Source organism: Suricata suricatta, chromosome 11, assembly GCF_006229205.1.
Source record: "Suricata suricatta isolate VVHF042 chromosome 11, meerkat_22Aug2017_6uvM2_HiC, whole genome shotgun sequence".
Classification (NCBI taxonomy): Eukaryota; Metazoa; Chordata; class Mammalia; order Carnivora; family Herpestidae; genus Suricata; species Suricata suricatta.
The window spans coordinates 105,754,860-105,772,054 of NC_043710.1; the positions used below are offsets into that span (position 1 = coordinate 105,754,860).

The window sequence follows — 17,195 nt, forward strand, 5'->3', positions numbered from 1 at the left end:
CTTCCGGTTGCTGCGCCCGACCCTGGGAAGGAAGCCGGCCCGCGCCCGGGGCGCCCGTAAGAAGTCCAGAATGAGATGAAGGGTCACTTGGTAACATTAATTTTTTTTTATTAAGAAGACAGATATTTTATAGTACTTCTTTTTTTTTCTTTTTTTTTGTAAAAATGGTATACATGAACCAATACAAAATGCGAATGGGAACATATGGATATGAAATTTCTTACACCATAACATCGTTCATGTACACCTCGAAAACAGAACTGGCCTAAAGGGAAAAATAATACGTCGGTGTGACTAAAGAACAAGCTTATTTGGCATCAATGATACATCCTTCATTATTTTATATTCCTTTAAAAAACACGAAAAACAAGTTTGTTCTTTCTTCACTCTAAAAAAAGTGATCAACCTGTACAAAGTAATACTCAACAATACATTTCAAACAGTGCACTGTATACTTAAGAAAAAATACATAAACCAATATACAACTAAAATCCATAATTTCCTGTTTTTGCTTTATTATTATTATTTTTTTTTCCAATGCGTGGGGCCTACACTTTGCAATCTACCTGAGACGGAAAAACACCAATCGAAACACATGAACCTGAGACATGTCAACATTGTAAGCCATAAAGTTACATCAGGAACACTGCACTACTGTACACTTTTCAAAACAAGGATGGAAGGTCCCAGAAATGAGATGCCAATTTGGTGAGCAATGGTCATTTTTTTCCCCCCTAAAAACAACAACTGAAAAAAACCTTTCAACAACATGCTAAATGGTTCTCACCCTTGATGCGGTTACACTATGGTCAGAACGGGCACTAAAGGGCTCGGAATAGAGCTGCACATTATAAAATTCATTGAAAAAGGGATGTTCGTTGTGGCTTTTTGTCTTGGTTAAGTGCCTAGGGATGGGGGGGGAGGGAAACAAGATGCTGCTCAATATGGATTTTCTTTTACATACCAGTCCGTTCCCAAAAGGCCCCCATATTGCAATGGTTCTATCAAAGGTTAAAACAAAGACAAGAAAAATAAAGACACTTTCAGATAACAAAGAGTTGATACTTTTTTTTCCCCTTAAATAAATCAGCATTAAGTTTTTCCACAGAATGTAACAATAGTAAAAATGCACCTTGCAAAATCCAAAATTACTCACTGAAAATGTTATATAATATATATTTATATATATATAGATCTCTTTTTTTTTTGATGCCATCTTTCCATAGGGACTGTATTCTGGAGTCTGGAGCCTCACCAGCACATATGGTGAGAGTTTAGGTTTCGTCCTTTGGGACTGCTTCTAGATTTCCTAGACATTTCAGTAAAAATCCCCACATTTCTTTAAAAAAAACGTAAATGGTAACTTGACTCCTCTACCTTTTCCCAAGACTCCCCATCTAAGATATGTTCAAGGTAACTTATTTTAGTAGCTATGCACTATGGCTGCCATCATGCGAAGACCAGTAATTTTTTGGCAGATGGTTCTTAAGGCTGAGGAAAGAGGCCAAGGCTAGTGTATGAAAGGTAAAAAGATAAAAACACTCACATTTGAGTTTTGATTAAGTAACTGAAAATCCCTACATGCTGTTTTTCCACCTCTGTTCTGACCTTTCGAGAACTAGATCGACAGCAGACCAGTGGGAGAAGAATACCGGCCGCTCTTCCGTCCCTCCTGCCTTTCTTTGTCAAACCCAATCTGAAGGAATGAAAGTTTCACACGGATTCAAGTTGGAAATCCCAGCATGACAAATGCCTGTAATATACAGTACATGCCGGCCACGTCCTACTGCCTTCCTAACTAAGCACGAAGGAAAAAACAAAACCAAAAACAACAACAAAAAAACCCAAACCCTGTCCCATCCAGTCATTCACACACCACGCGGACTTGCTTTTTCCCTACAAATCAGTGAGAAGTATGGCCGATTGGGAAAGGTGGGTGGTATCGTTTAGAAGAGAAATAACCAGAGCAGGACTGTCGCTCCCCCCTCCTGACTTCCCCTCCTGTGGCAACTTAAGTTTGTCCATTTCTATCAAAGGACCAGACCTCACCTGCCAGGTCTGTTTAGGGCGCGGATAAAGGAGGAGCCCCCCTCTGCCCCAAACCCTTCCGGACAGTGCGGGGTCTCTATGCTGAGCCGTCTACAGATACAGAATTAAAGACAGATTCGATCTCACGGCGACACACCTCACTTGCAGGTGACCCTGTACAGTAATGTAGTTCCACAGCAAACAGAACGTTTTCTGAATCACAGTCTACGTTTCTAGTCTTTGCTGCTCTACGTATTTGAAACATGGGTAGCAGCAAAGAGTCCCCATTGTTCACCCAAATCTTTACGACAACAGAGTAAGAATGCATCATGGACACACTAAATTCTGAACTATGAAATCTAAACTGTGCTGGTTCTCCTTTCGTGAAACTGAATCTTGAACAGAAAGCAGTTACTTCAAAAAAGAAACAAAAAAAAAAAAAGAAGAAAAAGAAGAAAGAAAGGAAAAACAACAACAAAATAAGGGGAAACAAGATTCTAAGGAATCCCAGCAGGCAAATTCCAAAATGGGAGATTCTGGGGGAAAAAAAATCCCAAATTTTTTGGGTAAAATAAATGCACACACAGGGGGAAAAAAAAAAGAAAGAGCAGGAAAAAAAATGAAAAAAGGAACACAACGCACAAACAAAAAAACAAGGCACAGAATTTTCTGCAGTCTACCCAAACTAAATCCAAGCATCCAAGTTTGACTTGGTAGGAAGAAATAAAAACTAAAGAAAACAACAACAACAAAAAAAGAGGTGTCAAACAGCAGAGTGTACTTTCAAAGAACATTTTTTTTTTTACACAGCAAATCCCAAGCCTTCCCAGTCTCGCACCTTTCCACCCATTCATAAAAAAACACACGAATTTCTCGCAAGTTCCAATAGCACTGTCTCTTTATCATCTAAATAGGGCCAGTTGGACACCTCATTGAAACAAAAAGGCTGATCTAGATGAAGTACTCTTTCTTTTCTTCGGAGTTGTTCTGTCCTCCTTCTGCATTGATTATAGCTGTGTCTGCGTCTGCTGCGTCATCGGCTCCTTTGGCTTCATGAGTGAAGTATGTACCTGAAAGATGAAGGGGTAAAGCAGCGTGACTGTCTGATGGCCTCTGTGTAAAGTGGTACAGAGATGGCAACTTGCTTTATGGCCTTCATCAGCCGAAGTGGTGTGCAGGCAGCAGAGGGGAAAAAACAATCGGAGGAAGAGAGCGAGGTGGATGAGACAGATGGGGATCCGGGGGCTCCAAAGGCACCACTCCAACTGAACCGCTGCGACATAATTCAGCAAATGAGACATTAGAGCCGTGATTATGACCAGAGAATGTCAGCAGAAGAAGACGTGAGTGGGAGCTAGAAATGCAGAGAGCCGGAGAGCCGCTGACTAGCATAAACAGGGAAGGCCAGGACCAACCACCGACCGGCAATGTGCGCACATGGGTAAAGACCAAAGCAAGGAAGAGCAATTAGCCAATTAATGAATTAGGGCCCTGAGATGGTCTACTGGCGTCTCAAATGGTTTGTTCAAACCCCGTCTTCCCGTCCGTCAGGGCGGCCACGCTGGGGCGCGCAGGCACATCTGACGGCTCCCGCCCCCGCCCCCACTTCGGAGTGAGGGGTCCAGATCCACAAATCACTCGGTATGACGACAGGTGTGATCGCGGCTCCGGGTCTGTCTCAAGGGCCAAGTGATTCCCGCCCGTGGTGACTCTAGCCTGGACCCGGATTCATGGATTCGCTAATTGGCACAGCCACTTATAATGACAACACACAGAACGTTCCCGAGTTGAAGACACTCCCATCGGCAAGTCCCAACTCTTTGCGGGAAAGCTGATGGAGAAAGACCAGGACTGCGCCCTCAGCATGACGTCTAGGTGGAGCTGAGCTGCCTAGGAAACCAAAGGCCCCTCCTCCCGTCACATACCCTCCAAGATTCTTAAAGGAAAGAAAAGTGGCTGATGCGTTTGTCCTATTTTCAGGTTTTTGTGAGTGCCAAATGTGAGCGGGCGGGCGGTCGGATGTCCCCTGCCTGTTATCCTTCCTTCCTCTGCACGGGCTGCCCTGCCCCCCTCGTTCTCCACACTGCTGAGCAGACTTGGCTCCACTCTCTGGCCTCACCCTCCTGGCTCCACCAAGCTCAACACCAAGAGGCTGGGCATTCTCAGCCCAGTGGGCCGCCTCCTGGGCATAGGCAGAAGTTCGCACAGCGCTGGGGGTCCCCAAATGGTTTGTGCCGGAGACGGGCGTTGTGGGTCCTAACGGTGACTGCAAGCCCTTGGACCCCCACGGAGGCGCTCAAGGGGTCTTCCCCAAACCCCAGTCCCGTGCTCACTACGCAGGGCCTGGAGCTCATGCTACAGGGAAGCCCCACACGCTCACTGCACAGCGCTTGAGAAAAACAACAGAGAAAGACAAGGGCCGACAGAGAAAGGGAAGAATAAATTACCAAGTGCGGGGAGGAGGGTCGGAGCAGCATGGGGCACAGAGGAGGGGCGCTGGAAGAGATGATTGCCCATCCAGGCTGCTCGGCTGATAAGTGTGATGATTAATGGCAATTTAAATCAATTGCACCGATAATTTAAAAAATACATATTTATGTGGCTTTTAAGGCATATCCAACCAAGGAAGTTTTCTAAGCCGCTGTGACCAGCTTACCCCAAGCCTGGGGCCTGGGGGCGCAGAGCCCTGTCCACTTGCTGCCCAGAAAGCAGGAGGTTACGGGCATGTTCTTGGCACGTTTGTCGTTTGGGGGTTCACGCCATACCTGGCCCGCCAGCCCCTATTTTACGATTTTTGCTCTAGCCCTAATTACGGATTGCAGAATAACAAATCTAGAAAGCTTTTAGAGAAAATCCAAATCAAGGCGTGCCACTCATCAAGTCTCAGAGTCCTAATCAGCAGCTGCTAAGATTTCAGTATTTTTTTCCTTTTTTTTTTTTCTTTTTTCCTCTCTCTCCCAGTTTCAGGAATCCAATAGGCTATGTGGCCACATCATCCAAACTGCCTATCAAGGAAAACCTTGTCGAGTCCCCAGAAGCAGGGGCTGTGGTGACGGGAGGCCTCCTGCCCGCCAAAGCACCTTGCTTACCTTTGTGTCTGGCAAAGTAGCGCCCCAGAATGATAAGCAAGCACAGCATGGCGAACACCACCACGGCCACGACCCCGCCGATCACGGCATGATCCACCGCTCTGATGGCGCCTTCCTCCCCCGCTCGTGAATCTGCCGGAATCAGAAAAGGAAGAGGGATGTAGAGCTCATTACGAGACACCAGCAGCCCTGGCCGCAGTGCCTCCGGGTCAGAGGTCACCGTCCCTTACACTGGAGGAGGCAGAGAGACCGTCCAGGTGGACCAAGTCACACCGAGGGGCCAGACTGACCTGTCCGGTGCCGGACTGAGCTGTGCTCCCCACTGGGCAGTCTCAGCAGCAGAGGAGAGCGCTGATGCGCGGGGACCACGCTCAGGGGCCGGGGAGAGAAGGAACGGTCTGTCCGCGTCCCGGCCTGGTCTCAGCGCTCGCTCTGTCCGGCTGCGGGTCCTAGGAGGCGACCTCACTATTTAAGGAAGCTTGGAAGGGCCCCTCGGGCGGCAACAGGAGCTGCGGCGGGGAGGCTAAGGCAACTTTCTGTAGATGCCCAGCGACCTACTCCCTGGGGGCCCAGGCCCAGGCCACGCGGCTCTGAAGCCACGGCTGCCTGGAGATAAAATCCAGGCTTGTAAGACTAAAGACAGGTGACACGCTTGCTACATTTCGGATGGATGAGGGGGTAAGCCTCAATCTAAAACCTAAAAACCTATTTCAAAAAAAGACAGTCAGGAATAATTGTCCATTGCCACAGACGGGTTTTATTTTATTTATTTAACACTTCACGATGCAATTAATTTTCCTTTATAAGCATCACTCCCTCAGGATGTCTTCTTGTGACTGAGAACATGTTTGGCTGGGGAACAACTCCAAAATGAACCCAGAATGAGCTATGGCGATGCGGAATGGATGTATGGCAGTGTAAACAATTTTAATTTAGGAATGTGGCTCCATCCCCCCTCGCTGAAACCCTAATGGCACCCGAGATTTATAAATGTAGTAAAAAACAATTATTCTCCTGTTGATTAATACATTAACATTTTGGAGTGGAAGCTAAACCATTGTCTTTTTTTTTATTGAGTCGACCACGACACCTCCATTAAAATGATTTACTGGCTGTACCTTACAATTTAAGCACAGCAGCAACAGAAACGGTAAAAATCTTTTAACTTTACATGATTTGTGAAGTCATATGTGAAGGATTTACCATTTAAATCTTTCAGTACAAGAAGCACATGGCCTATAAATCTGTCCCCCATGCAGTTGCTGGACGCCCAAGAGAAATGCATTTCACCAGGAAGACGGAGAGTGCAAATTCAAGTCAATTTTTAAGAAAGATTTATCTCTGTCTCTCTCCAAAGAACAGAGCAAATCTCTGAAGCCTCCACCTCTAATAATATTTGAAGTTTATCGATCAAGTGTACAGATCCGTGACAGCTAAAGGTAATGGTGCTCTTTTGAGCCGAAACCTGATACAGCGCTTTCAGCAGGAGGGCATGATTTACACTTTCTATCGATATTTCCAATTCTGCTCTGAGATTAAGTACTGAAGGATGTGGGGAAAGAACTCGTGACTGAGGGTTCCACGAGAAATGCTTTAATTAAAAGAGTTTAAATTAAAAAAAAATGAAGTATTTAAAGTGTTTCGTTAAGTTACCTTTCGAAGGACTACAAAAAACCCCCCAAAATCCCAGCCCAAACAGAAATGCCGAACCAGAGGTGGCAGCGGGTCGCCCAGGACAACAGGATGATGGGAGTTTAATTGGAGAAGGGAGTTGGGTTGGAGGCAGAGTGCACCACAGCCAATTAGCCCGCTCCGTGATGTGCGCGCCCCTCCAGCAACCTGTCTAATAAGCTCGACTTGAACCGTGGTGGAGGGATCGCCCTCCTCGGCCGAGAGAGGTGCCTACCGCGGATCAACAGCCTCTGTGTCTTGAAAGTCATTTCAGTGAGGCAGAACTCGGCCACAGAAACTTTTTCTTTTCTTTCAGAGACAACAGAGCTTGCCGAGGGGGAGCGCTCCCCCTCCCCGGGGGTGTCCCTGGACTCAGGGTACCTGCTGGGGGGAGGGGATACAGCACCCTGGAGACCCTCTCGCCAACCTGAACGGATTCAGAATCGCTGATGGAAGACAGGAGTCGGGAGCTGTGTTTTCCGTGGGGAGCTGTCAAGAGAGGGGAGCTTGTGCGAGTGAGAATGAACTAACCTCCCTTTGCCATGAGCTTCGGACCTACCGAAAAATAGAGAGTCTTCCAACTAAGTCCACGGGTCTTAGAATTGGACGGGGAAACAAAGTGATAGTAGCTATTGAGGAGAGGGGAAAGTTAGGGGTGGGAAGAGAGGCCCCGTCCGGGGGGAGACTGAGCAGAGGGAAACTTCGAGAAACCGCCCCGGGCACAGACATACATAACCCATTTAGGGGAAGGCACTCTCATGTCCATTGTTAAAAGACTGCCTCCTCCGTCCCTAGGCACAGGAACATTCTAGAAGCCAGAGAGACAGGGAGAGAAACTCTGTGATAGAGAAAAAAGGAAAAACCTCACAGGGAGGTATCTGTGGGATTTGGTCTTGGCTGCCCATGAACTTAGAGCTAACTGTGCTCCGGCTGCCCACATTCGGGACCTGGGTCCCGGCGATCTTGCCCACCCTCAAGGACGTACGTATTTTACAGATACTTATTTATAAGGGTAATCTCTTCAGCTATCTCCTGATGCTCATTAGATAAGGAAGTTTACTACCACCAGTTAATCACCAAGACATCTTTCCTGCCTTCAATTACTGCAGACGGACACAGAAGGTAAGTGATGTTTAATTCACGGGGAATACTGAGGTCTGCAGCTCCTCACCGCCTCCTTCCACCCCACCCTGCCCCGGCCTCCCCGGCACCTGCCATGGCTTGGTGTGCTCCAGGAAGAGCGGAGCCCTTTCCTGCCTCCTTCACTCCCAACTTCTGTCTCCACGTGTGGGGTGGGCGGGAGGGTGTTCACAGTGCTGTCGATCGGCCCGAGGTGGGGGCGGGGGGAACAGAGCGAAGGCTGATTACCTTCTACCGGGGCAGGGCTGGCCGCACCTGTGTGCCGGCGCCGCGCTCAAGGCCAGGGGCAAGGGCACAAGACGTTACACAGAGAGAGAGCGGGCAAATGGAGCTGGCTGAGGGTGGGGCGTGGCTGGAGCAGACAGGGAGTGTCAGCCACCAACAGGACCACGGCTCTGACCTGTCCTGTCCTCCCCCTGAAGCAAGAGCTCTGGCCAGTGCTTGAGGAAGGACTTCCCAGTGGGACACTCGGGAACGTGTCTGTCACCACCACCCAAAGACCCTGCTCCTCTTGGGGTGCAGATCCCTTCTCTCAGGTTCTATGAGCTTTCCTGGGGGCGGGGGGCGGGCATCTTCTCCAGATTTGCAGCTCCTTTTCTAAATCCGGCAGAGAAGGAAACCAAAGAGCCAGACTCCACAGCCGCCTCCAGCTCCTATACTGAAAGGGAAACGGGGGCGTGGAAAACACTTATAAACACGCCCGGTCCTCAGGCGAATGGCCGTGTCTCGGGTTTAGAAAAGTAATGTTTTCCCGTTCTTTTAAGAAATGAAGCAACAGGGGTTCCTAAGAGCACCCGTGTCTGCGGCACGAAGCCTTGTCCCCACCATCCTGGAGGAGGAGCCGCGTCCCTGCCTGGGGCATGCTGTAGGCGTCACAGTTATTCGGCCCTGAACGGAGCCTGTCCACGCGACCAAGGTCAGCGCAGTGCTTTCACGTGTGAGGCTAAGGCGTTTAGGCCTAGTCGTCCCGCAGCTCTGGGTCTTAGGTCCGCTTTGTCACCGCGGGGAAGAGAAGAGGTTGTGCGGCTCACTCCTGCCCGCACTGTCCCATCCTGCAGCCCCGTCTATGGCTCCACGTGTGACATGAGTCCCTTTAAGGACAGATCAATCACGAGCTGTTTAGTATTCGTGTGAGTTGGCTTTTCTTTTGGCAAAAAGCTGGAGCGACTCGGCTCCAGGTGAGCGTCCACAGGCTGCCTGCGGAATGTTAAGTCGCCCCCGCTGCGGGTCAGAGCGCGGGCCACCCCGGGCTCGCATTAGCATCTCAGAAACCGCGAGGACAAAAACATTTCAAAGAAAGTCCCAAGAGTGATGCACCGAAGCGCTTGATTTTCTTTCCCCGGGGCCCGGTGGCCTGGCCCGCTCTGCCCCTCACGGGCAACACGGAGGGGAAGGCTTGGAAGGCAGCGGTTCCCGAGGGGCTGCGGGGAAAAGTGATGCCAGGGAGGAACTTCCAGTGCCCCCCACCCCCGCCCTCCGGTCGCTTCCCTTCCTTAAATTGCCAGAGCCGTCCTTAACGCACTGGGCTAAAACGGGGCTCTGTGACACATCTCAGTTTCTATGGCTACTTCGCCGCCTGGCCCGGGACGCCTCACAGACGCTGCCAAGCACATGCCTTCATCATGGATCCGTGATAAGCCGAGGAGGCTCCGGATTCAGGGGCGGCCAGGGAATGGCCAGTACGTCCTGGACAAGCTCCTGGCAGACAGGGACTCTGGCAGAGGGGATGCTCGCTGTGGCGGCAGCCGGCTCGCCTTGCAGACCAGGGCTGGTCTTTTTGCCAAGAGGACACCAAGCGTCCTACCTCTGAGGAGCTGAAGTCCGATCCACACAGTACCTACAGCAGGGGACGGCCACCCGGGTTGGCGTGACCTTCACATGTGGCAACACCCCTGGCTCAGGCTGGCTGGCACATTTGAAACCTTGGGGACAGTGGACTCCTCCTCCTCAATGCCTATATTTATTTGTCCCTGTAGGTTACAGACTACCTTATGTCTCCCCTTAAAAATACTATTTAAAACAGAGGAGGTTCTCATGACACTGGTCTTCCTAGTTCTACTGGACAATTCCTATGTTCAACCTTCTCCCGTCTCCCCATCTAACGAATGGCTGGGGAAAAAGTTAGGATTCTTGACTTTTTGCAACAGTTCCGTTACGTGGCTGAGTTTGAGACTTTTTCCTGGGCTGAGGTCTTCCCGAAAAATGTCAGTTTAAGTCAAAACTCTCAGAATCGTGTTTATAACGGAAATCCTGCCTCCAGCCTCCTGGGACTCTAAGGATTACATTAGTCTCTGTCAGAGGCCTCTTCATGACCATGATGTCATGTGCTACTTCCTGCCGGGAAGAAACAAACAAACAAACAAACAAGAAAGCCCGATGGCGGGTTTTCCAAATTGGAAGGAAACCCCAAATCTGACCTCAAAGACAAAACGCAGGCAAAGGCGTCCGAACCCTGGCGCCTTCCGAGAAAAGGGAGCCGCTCAGTCCCGTCACCTACCGTAGGCCCTTCGTGGCCACAAAAATAAGCGTGCGTTTGAAAGCGCACAACTTTATTACTGAAGGGGAACAATCTGAATGGCACGCGCTGACAAAATGCCACATTGTTTGCTAATCCTAATATGTTATTCTTCCTTAAGATTTGCTTTCCTCAGCACCAATTCAATTATAGATGCCACAAATCCTTCTGACATTTAATTCCCTCTTGTCAGAGAGTAGTAAATGTATACAGTACATGCACGGCTTTCCCATTAAGATGTTAATATATACTGGCTTCCATACAACAGAACCTTTCTTTTCTGTCTTCTTAGAAAGCAGGAGGGAAGGAATAAATGTGAGTCAAGAAGATCGAGAAGATCTTGCATCCCAGGCAGCCGGTACTACCCCTCGCCTGCATTTAGTCCTAGCACTAGAACTGCAGTCACGCTAACACTTCGGAAGCTGCTTCAAGAATTGCGGTTGGCGTCCTCCCCTGTCGCCCAGAGCCCAGTATGCGTTCATTTAAATGAGGAGTCCTGCTCCCAGGCTTTGGCTGCATGTCGTCTCTACCCAGCGCTCAGGGCTCGGGCTCCCCTAGGTTTTCACTGTCTGGATGGTCCTCCAGGAACAAGCCCAAGCAGGAGACGCAGAGGAGGGAGGGTGTCATCTCCTGCACGGCCCACTAGAGAGGGTGCCGGCCCCGCTGCCGGGTCTGGGGTGCAAGTGGGGCTCCGTTACTTGTCTCTGTGATTTCAGATGGGTCGATCAGCCACTCTGAGCCATTGAGCACAACCCGCTACTTCACAGGGCTGCTCTGAGGGGCCGGTGTACTGCTGAATATGGAAGTGCCTCTCTGGGCCAGGGTTTGGCATATCATAGGTACTCAGCAAGTGTCTGTCAGATTTGAATCCACTATATTAAACCCAAGGAGAGCATTATCCCAGTTTAGTATGACGGACTCAAGGCGAACACTTATCAAGGCTTTGGGGGAAGGGCTGTCCGGACCCTGAGCACTGCTCTCAGATGATAAGACACCCCATCAACACTTGCTGAGTTGACCAAACCTTCTTCCATTTTTGCAGAATGGCGCACAGTGTGACTGACGGTCTAGCTGCCCTGTGTGGTCAAGGCTGAAGGCCACCAGGCCAGGTCACGATTCGGGTGTACCATCTGAGGAGGAGGATTCTAAGTATTCATTGTCAGGTAAATATGAGTACGAGTATTTTTTAGGTTGATTGGTCTCCCATCTCAAGTAACTTGGTTTCGTTAATTTACCCAATACTAGAAATGCCTTAATGAACAGGAGGGGATCCTCCCCAGACATTCAGTGTTCCCAGAGACCAAGAGGCACACTCGTGAGTCCACCGGCTCATCTCATAAGGAGTTAAAAGTATGAGTGCCTTTTCTGTTTTAAGCAACAGGAAGGCACGGAGAATGAAACAGAGTTTTCCTTGAAAGAGTATACATCCAATAGGGAGGACAGCCATAAAGCATTTTTCCAAACATACATTTCCCACTAGAATCTCTCTCTGGAGAAAGATGCTTCTGTGGACCTCAGGCCTTTGGGGGGGGGGTGTGGAGGATGGGTTAATGAACATGGTGAAGTCACCCCAGAGCAGTGTCCAACCTGTAGAACTGAATTCACATTTTGTGGTGTGACCTGGCGACCTGCTGGTTTGGAGGACATGTTCCTATCTGACGGCCTCCTTCCTCCCCATGAGGGAAGCAGTAGCATGTTGGATTATGGGAAGATCAGTAATCTGATGACCTTCAAACTCACATTGTGGGAAAGCCATAGACAAGCTGCCATGGACCCAATAGGACTTTTTCAGTCTACGGCCTTAAATTAAACAGAATTGTAAAATTAAGGAACTCTACATGTTTTAACCTTTGTGACCCCAAACTTCCCTATGGCTTTGAGGATCATCTCAGTGGGAAACTGATCCCATAATTTTGGACACTCAGTGGGACAATGGGCAGCGAAATCGTCTGAGTGAAGGACTTCTTTGATGGAGAGAGCCTGACTTGATGCTAGATCTTTCCAGGTCACTCGGCATGTAGTTCTACCCCTGATGGGCACCAGGGAGCCCGACTTTCCCCTCCTCATTCCATGGACACCTGCAGTAAACTGAAAACTGAAAAGGAGTCCAAGAGAAAAAGGATTGTCCAGAAGACACCAGAGCAAGGGCAGGGTGGGTTTCACCGGGGAAGGACGATTGTTCTAAAACTAAAGTCTCCATTTCCTGCGGAGGCCAGAAGACCCATTTGTTCAAATTCTGACCCTGTCTCCTGAGTGAATCACTTAGCCTCGGGAGCCCTCGTCTTCATTTGTAAACGGAGACGAACAGCCATTCCTTAACAATTCTCCTAGGATTCTCCCGGAAATTCTCCCATGGCTGTCTCGCTCTCTCTGTCCCTGTGGCCTTCTATGCTTGTGTTCCGAGCTAGCCTCCACTCTTCCTGACCCCTAACTTCCAGGGCACCCACGTTTATTTTTTCCACAGCATGTGTCACTGTCCATCATCGTGCACCGTGAGCCTGGCTGCCCTTTTGGAATGGAGCCGTCAGAGCAGGGCCTGAGCTCTGGGGTCCCCAGCGGCTCCAGCTCCTGGTTGGTGTTGTTCACCGCTGCATGCCCAGTGCCTGCCCGGAGTCTAGCTGACGGAGAGGCCCGAGCAGTTGTGCTGAATGAGGAGCACGTGAGGCATGTGGACGTTTTCTAAGCTGGAAAGAACCGTATAAATACAAGCTACATACTACACCTTAGATTTATGGGGCCACACCTTGAATCTGCCTACACAGCCCAGCTGTTTTTTCTTTATCATATCATAATCACTCGTCGATCACAGAAATGAGATAGCCCGTTTGCCAAATCTGCGCCATACCTTAGGGAGGGGCAGGGAGGCCACACCCTAGGGAGGGGCAGGGAGGCCACACCCTAGGGAGGGGCAGGGAGGGGAAGACCGCTCCCCACCCACCACCCCATTTTATGTCTGTTGACTTTTACACACACATTTCAAGCAAGTTCAGCCAACTTTGACGACACTCAGAATGACCAGATGATCCTATATCCTATCCCGGAACTGATCATCTGGATTCCAGGCCTTTATGTGCTTCCATTACCTAAATTTAGACTGTATTTCCAGCCCACATTTCCACCAGAATCTGTTTAGGGGACTCTAGGTGGCTCACCGAGAGTCTTCCGTGATGCCTGGCAGGATGATCAGGGCCATGCAGAGTCTTCCCTCCACCCATACTTCTCTACCGATTGGAGGAAGATGTGGGATTTTTCTACATCACTTTCTCATTTGCAGGGCAAGAGTTGAAATCATGTTTTGGGGAAGCAAGACAGCTCTGGAATTTCTTGTTGGGGCCTCCGCTTCAAAAGCAGAAGACTGATGGAATGCTCTGGTAGTGCCGGAGGGCCATTCCCTGGCATACCGTACGGATATTTACCAACACATTCCACTCAACAGTCCCCAAAGGCCCTTCCAATGCTGAAAGGAGGGAGGCCATGCAGACATTTTTAAAACGTTTAAAATAAAATAGGAGGATAAATATGCTTAAAGCTACTCTATTCCACCTGGGTGGCCACGACCGCCAGTTGTCACCAGGAAACAGCAGATGTAACTGATAAAACAAGTCCAAACTCTCGCGGCTCCATCGTCAATAAACTTAACATCCAAAGAGTAAATGAAAGGGTTCAGAGTGGGACTGGATGAGCTCCCCAGGTCTGCCAGTGATTAAATCACTGAACTACACACAAGTGTAATTTTTTAATGCAGATTAAAGAGGAGGGCCAGCTGGGCAACTTGCTTTGCTGGGTGTGGCTGGGGCACCGTATGTTGCTTATGAAATTGTCACTAGCTGTGGTGAGTGGGGGAGGTGGGCGGAAGACGGGCCATCTTACTTCTAAGAAAACGCAGGATGTAGCATTTATCCCTAATAAGGCAAGGATGAAATTTCTACCCAGATGGAACAGGGGATGGACGGTAATATTATTCATTACCACAGTTTAGCATTAAATGCACAACACCTACTCTCATTTATTGATGGACTGTTTAAGATGGGTGTTAACCTGTTTGTCTTGTATTATAATTGAATCCAGTCTCTAGGCTACAGAAATTTGAGAAGTTCATCCTTTCTCAATCAATATGCTCCCCTTCAGTGACCCATTTCTAGACAGCTTCATAAAAAATAATGTATTTTGTTTTAATAAATTTAAACACAATGACAGCTGCTCAATTTTTATTGGTTGGGTTTTTTTTCCCCCTTCAGATGTCTCTTTGCTGCCGAGGGAAGCCAAGCTCACAATCAATAGTAATTGATTAATCAGCATCCCCTTTGAACAAAGGTGCTAATCAGTTTTTGATTAGTTCATCAAAACAGATGCAAAGGCAGCCCAAGCCCGGCCTGATAGATCATCAGTGTTCTACATGACTTACGGCTCCTGAACAGTACAGGGCTGCAGTGTTCCGGAGCGGGGGGGGGGGGGCACGCACATTATTATTAATTTAACCGAATTATTAGGGGCACAAACAGTTGTTGGCTTATGGCTCCTGACTCAGGGGTGATTGATAGAACTGTAGCAAGGCCGCGTCTGACTTGACGCAGAGCTGAGAGAGACCCAGAGTACTTCCTTCACTGATGATGCTTGGGGAAGAGGTAGATGGCGGATTTAGCCCCGTTTTCCTAAAGAGAAGAAAAATTACTTCTGCATATCTCAGTGACCCTCATCTGGCTAATAGGTCAAGAAGGATGGAGCCAACGAGGACTCAGTCCTTTCTTAGGGTCCCGAGAAGTCCCACTTGCCAGGGCCACTGTGTTGGAAAGCTATTTTATTAACGGTCAGGACAGGAACTGAGAGGGCATTGCTGATGACCAGCATTACGTTCTACGCAAGGAGAAGGACTCGGCTCTCAAAATCGGGCGAATGTTTTTGCAACTTCTCTGAATACACCACCCCCAAGAGGCAAAAATGAAACAGTCCCTTGATGGGTTGGCTATCTTTCTAATCTCCTAGTTATTTATCTGGATTCAGTGGGATTTGGAACTTATTCATCCAACACGTATCCATCGAATGCCTACTACACGACAGGCATACAGCAGTGAACAAAACCAATATGGCTTCCTGGAGCTTCCATTCCGTGGACAAACCCAACAGGGAAGCTCCCCCTGGGACACGGTACATAGAAACACAAAGGCATCCCCCCCTTTTAAGTTTGACAGAAGCACATAGGAAGCCATAGATCTGCAATTTTGAAAGACCAGGTGGCTCTGTCTTATTTTTCCCCTAGGGGGAAACGTGTCGTCACGGACTGACACCACTTTAACAACCAACCATCCAAGGGCGCTCAAGTGAAATCTCTTCAGGAAGGGGAAACATGGAACCGTCCCTTCCAAAGGCTGGAGTAAGGACCCACAGTCCTACATCTGGTTCCTCCATCGCAGTAATGAGGAATGGGCCTTCCTTATGGATTTATCAGGAACTGACTGGTCAAAACGTGTAAGAAGCTGAAGCTGGTCTGCAGTGAGGTCCCAGAGCAACATGGCAGCTCATATAATTGTTTAGCTCTGACCATTTTGAATCTCCGAACACCCTCCCCCCTTTTTAGGATATGCTTCTTATTCTGGATTAGTAACACCTAAATCCTGGAATCAAGCATGAAACCTACTCTTACAAGAGCTCAGTGTGCTGTGAAAAAGGTCTGAGGTGGATAATTAGTTTACATCATGGTGTGTGACAAAACAATTGCCCCCCTTCCTCCGCGCCCCCCTCCACCCTGTGCTTCTAAGATAAGTAGGACCTGGCTTTTCTAGTCTATTCTACAGAAGCAGATGGTCACCATGAGCTTTTTCTTTTTTAAATGGAGATCTTCTCTCATAATCCAACATCCTGAAACTGCTTTGTGATGCAAAAAAATTCCTCTGGAACCATTATATATCTAGAACATAAACAATTGTTGTAAGCCACTGAAGGCAGAGTGGCTTCAGTGTGATTCCCCAAGATGACCTGACCTCCCCTACATGAACGCCGTCAGTCCCCGTCTGAGATGGACATGCCGCTAGTACGGGGAAGAGAGGGGCGTGGGGAGGAAGAAAGTGTTCCTAAGAATTTGTTTGTCTCAAATGCACAATTGCTAATTCACTGCTCAGGAAACCAAATGGGCATTTGGCAGGCATGGACAGAGCGCCCACAGGTTGGACACCGCAGCGCCTTACCTAGTGACTAGCCCTTACCTGAGAGGTCCTCACTGTCCAGCTCTTCTGCGGAATTGGGCAACTGAGTGAGGCCTTACAAGTAAAAACAAATCGTTTTTCTTTCCATTCCTCAAGGGACATAAACAAAACACTTAAGAACTGAGGATGAATTTTCTTAAAAAAAAAAACATGAGCCAAATCTCTTTGCTGTCTCTCTCTCTCTCTCTCTCTCTCTCTTTGGTTTTTTTGGATAGCTTGAATGCATTAATCCAGAAGTACACTTCTCCAATTGTTTCATTTTGTTATTGATACACAATCAAGGCAGAAAGATTCCTCAGTCTCCACTTTCAAAGCACATGACACATGAAGATGAATGTTTAAAATCACTCATTCAGAACAGCATGCAACACGGAAAAAATAAAGCCTGATTGTTAGCTGTTGATGTTCCGACATAGCCCTTAACATACAAATATCTTTGGATGTTACATACTGATGTATGTAAGTTTGATTTCACATTTTTACCACAAATTGAAATCTTTTGCCAATACTGACAAATACATGTCGTTATCAATTTATGATGATCTTGGGTCA

General features: G+C 48.4%; 1 protein-coding gene and 1 long non-coding RNA gene across 10 annotated transcripts in view; one reads left to right on the forward strand and one right to left on the reverse strand.

The window, feature by feature from the left end:
* Positions 1-13,192, forward strand: part of LOC115305944 — a 13,672-nt gene extending 480 nt beyond the window's left edge. Inside the window, exons 2-7 of one of the 4 annotated variants that reach the window (XR_003915096.1) lie at positions 7,105-7,303; positions 7,814-7,910; positions 8,693-8,844; positions 10,736-10,913; positions 11,486-11,606; positions 12,908-13,192. This is a non-coding gene — a long non-coding RNA (uncharacterized LOC115305944). The remainder of the gene's footprint in view (positions 1-7,104; positions 7,304-7,813; positions 7,911-8,692; positions 8,845-10,735; positions 10,914-11,485; positions 11,607-12,907) is intronic. The other 3 variants (XR_003915095.1, XR_003915098.1, XR_003915097.1) reach the window with 3 other exon arrangements.
* The window catches only part of CADM1 (cell adhesion molecule 1), a 319,286-nt gene continuing 304,877 nt past the window's right edge, over positions 2,787-17,195 (reverse strand). For 4 of the 6 annotated variants that reach the window (XM_029956058.1, XM_029956056.1, XM_029956055.1 and 1 more), the window contains 2 exons: positions 5,118-5,249; positions 2,787-3,098 (listed from right to left, as the gene is read on the reverse strand). In XM_029956058.1, the coding sequence (XP_029811918.1) occupies positions 2,980-3,098; positions 5,118-5,249 (251 nt within the window). In that variant the 3' untranslated portion in view covers positions 2,787-2,979. Of the gene's footprint in view, positions 3,099-5,117; positions 5,250-16,643; positions 16,698-17,195 lie in introns of all 6 variants that reach the window. The other 2 variants (XM_029956057.1, XM_029956053.1) reach the window with 1 other exon arrangement.